The sequence below is a fragment of the Sciurus vulgaris genome, assembly GCF_902686455.1.
Source record: "Sciurus vulgaris genome assembly, chromosome: 6".
Taxonomy (NCBI): Eukaryota; Metazoa; Chordata; class Mammalia; order Rodentia; family Sciuridae; genus Sciurus; species Sciurus vulgaris.
The window spans coordinates 2,506,919-2,509,773 of record NC_136466.1 but is presented as its reverse complement, the minus strand read 5'-3'; the positions used below and the strand labels follow the sequence as shown (position 1 = coordinate 2,509,773).

Here is a 2,855-nt window from a genome sequence, read left to right as displayed (position 1 = left end):
GGCTCCTCTTTTGTCTTCTAGATGTTTATCCCATTCTGTCTAGAGCACCTTATGACAGCAGTAGGAAATGAATTTCTAAGATATAAGCAAAAACAAAGAAATAAAATCCCCAGCACTGCTCCACACACACAATTAGGAGAAGCAAAATTATATCCCAAAGAGAAGCAGGTGCGATGTTCTTCCATGCAGGGATATTTTAATGGATATCTTCATAGAATAAGATGAGACTCCAAGACTTGATCCGAGTTGGGGAAGTTAAAGCACAGGGAGTCCACCGTTCTCTGAATTAATGTGCACAGGGGGCCAGCAGGAAGCCTCAGTGACCTCATCTAACCTTTCACTGGGCTGGGGTGGTGGTGAGAGGAGAACATGAGCACGGGAATTGCAGCACTGAAGACCACCAAGAGGCGTGTGCAGACCAGAGAAGCAAACCTGCAATAACAACTCTCCTGGGGTCAGGGCTGATTGTAGCATTTAACAACAGAGATGTGTAATCTTTTTTTTTTCTCCTAAACTCTCTATTTCTGATACCTGTGAGTAGACTTTTAGAAACTTTAGTACTCTTGTGGGTAAAGTAAAGGAAATGCATAATAAAATCATTCTCTATGAAGGTAAATGAGGAGCAAATCATAAAGGCCCTGGACTGAGTCCCATGGCTCACTGCTATTAAGGGAGGGAGGTGGAGCTGGTGAGGAGGTCCTTCCTGCCTCAGATATCCTGCCCAGCAGAGGTTTTTGCTCCACCATGCACTTAAAGGCTGAATTTATAAGTAAACTTCTCTCTATCTTCCCTGGAATGTTCAAATCAGGCAAATTATTGAGGATGGAGTCAGGAAACCAGATCTTCAGCCCTGTCTTTGTCCTGCTGGGCATCTTCAATCACAGCCCCACCCACACCTTCCTCTTCATTCTGGTCCTGGGCATCTTCATGGTGGCCTTCATGGGCAACTCCACCATGGTCCTCCTCATCTATCTGGACACTCAGCTCCACACCCCCATGTACTTCCTCCTCAGCCAGCTCTCCCTCATGGACCTCATGCTCATCTGCACCATTGTCCCCAAGATGGCCTTCAACTACTTGTCTGGCAGGAACTCCATCTCTCTGGCAAGCTGTGGGACCCAGATATTCTTCTACGTGTCCCTGCTGGGAGCCGAGTGCTTCCTGTTGGCCGCGATGGCCTATGACCGCTATGTGGCCATTTGCCACCCACTTTGGTACCCCATCCTCAAGAATCAGAAACTCTGTGTACTCCTGGTGGTGGCTTCCTGGATCTTGGGGTCTCTCGACAGCATCTTTGTGCTGGCAGCTGCCTTGTCATTCTCTTACTACAGCTCTCTGGAGATCCATCACTTTTTCTGTGATATTGCTGGCCTCTTACCTCTCTCCTGCACAGACACATCTGCATTTGAAAGACTACTGTTCATCTGCTGTGTGGTGATGCTCATCTTGCCAGTTTCAGTTATCATCATGTCCTATTCCCATGTTCTCCAAGCTGAGCTCCTCATGGGCTCTGGAGAAAGTCAGAGGAAAGCCTTCACCACCTGCTCCTCCCACCTGTCTGTGGTAGGACTCTACTACAGGGCTGCCATGTTCATGTACATGAGACCAGCCTCCACCCACACAGCAGAGCAGGATGTGACGGTGTCGGCCTTTACACCATTCTCACCCCCATGCTGAACCCCCTCATCTACAGCCTGTGCAACAGGGAGGTGTCCAGGGCACTTAGAAAGCTCCTGAGGAGAGGAAGGTTAATGTGACTTCCTTCAGCATCTGTTGGGGATGCTGGCCTCCAGCCAGGGGTCAGTCTGCAGGTCTGACCTTAGCTGAGAGCAGGGCTTGCAGTCCACCCTGCTTCTGGGGAGATGCCTCTCTGTCCCTGGATTCAGTACCTGCCTGTACCTGTCTGTGGTTTTCCTGACCCTCAGACCTGCCCTGGCTGTTTCAATCCTGATCCTTTTTTACTTCCTTCCCACATGTTTAGGAATGGAGAATCTTTCCAAATAGGTTTTATGTCTATATAAGATAGCCCCTTAGAAATCATTCTTTTGTTACCTTTATATTAAATATGGAGATTTCAGTGAGTCCAGAGGAACATCTTTTGCTTGGTGGCAGGATCACCCTCCTGGCTTTGATTGCTTTACTCCTCTTTCATCCTTATATCAGCAGCCAGGATCTATTTGGAAAAGTTAGCAAACTCTCAGTTTCTGGAACTGCTGGCCATGATTTTTTATATAGCTCAAAAATGATTTATTATACATAATCCCATAAAACTCACTGCAGTTGTACTGAAAAAAACATTTCTGGCCTCTAAATTTGTCCAAATTAATTGATTAGTACCCAAAAGTTGCCCTTACTTTGATAAAATGTTTATGTTCCCAAGCTGTTTTCACAAGATTGCAATCTATGTACCTAAATCCATTATATCCATGTGAACTGAAATCAGTCATGTGAACACTACTTTCTGTGTTCATATTTTAAACCCAATCATTGTTGTGTATGGAGTATTAGTTTAAATTTCTTTTACCTAAACCTTTATCTTATGCTTTAATACCATGACTGTGTGTTTTAATCTATTGCTGTCCTTGGGGCACTACAAAATATTTTGGGACAAGAATAATATTCTTAATGCTTTTATTTTTTAGATAAAAATTATGTTCCATAAAATTTAGCATAAATAGGTGTACAAATCAGTGGATTTTAATATATTCATTTGTTTGTGCAAACTTCACTGCTCTTTAAATTTTATCACTGCAAAAGAAAGCTCATAATCCCTACAAATTACTCTTCATTCCCTCCTGCCCTGTCCTTGGCTTTGACCATAGATCTGCCTATCTTGGACCTTACATAGGAATGAT

General features: G+C 44.3%; 1 protein-coding gene across 1 annotated transcript; it reads left to right on the top strand.

Annotated features, from left to right (window-relative positions):
• Positions 1 to 822: 822 nt before the first annotated feature.
• On the top strand, positions 823 to 1,677 carry LOC306663279 (olfactory receptor 2M4-like; the record flags this gene model as incomplete). Its single annotated transcript, XM_079143713.1, has 1 exon — positions 823 to 1,677. One exon carries the CDS (start codon positions 823 to 825, stop codon positions 1,675 to 1,677), a length of 855 nt encoding a protein of 284 aa, XP_078999839.1.
• Positions 1,678 to 2,855: the final 1,178 nt, after the last annotated feature.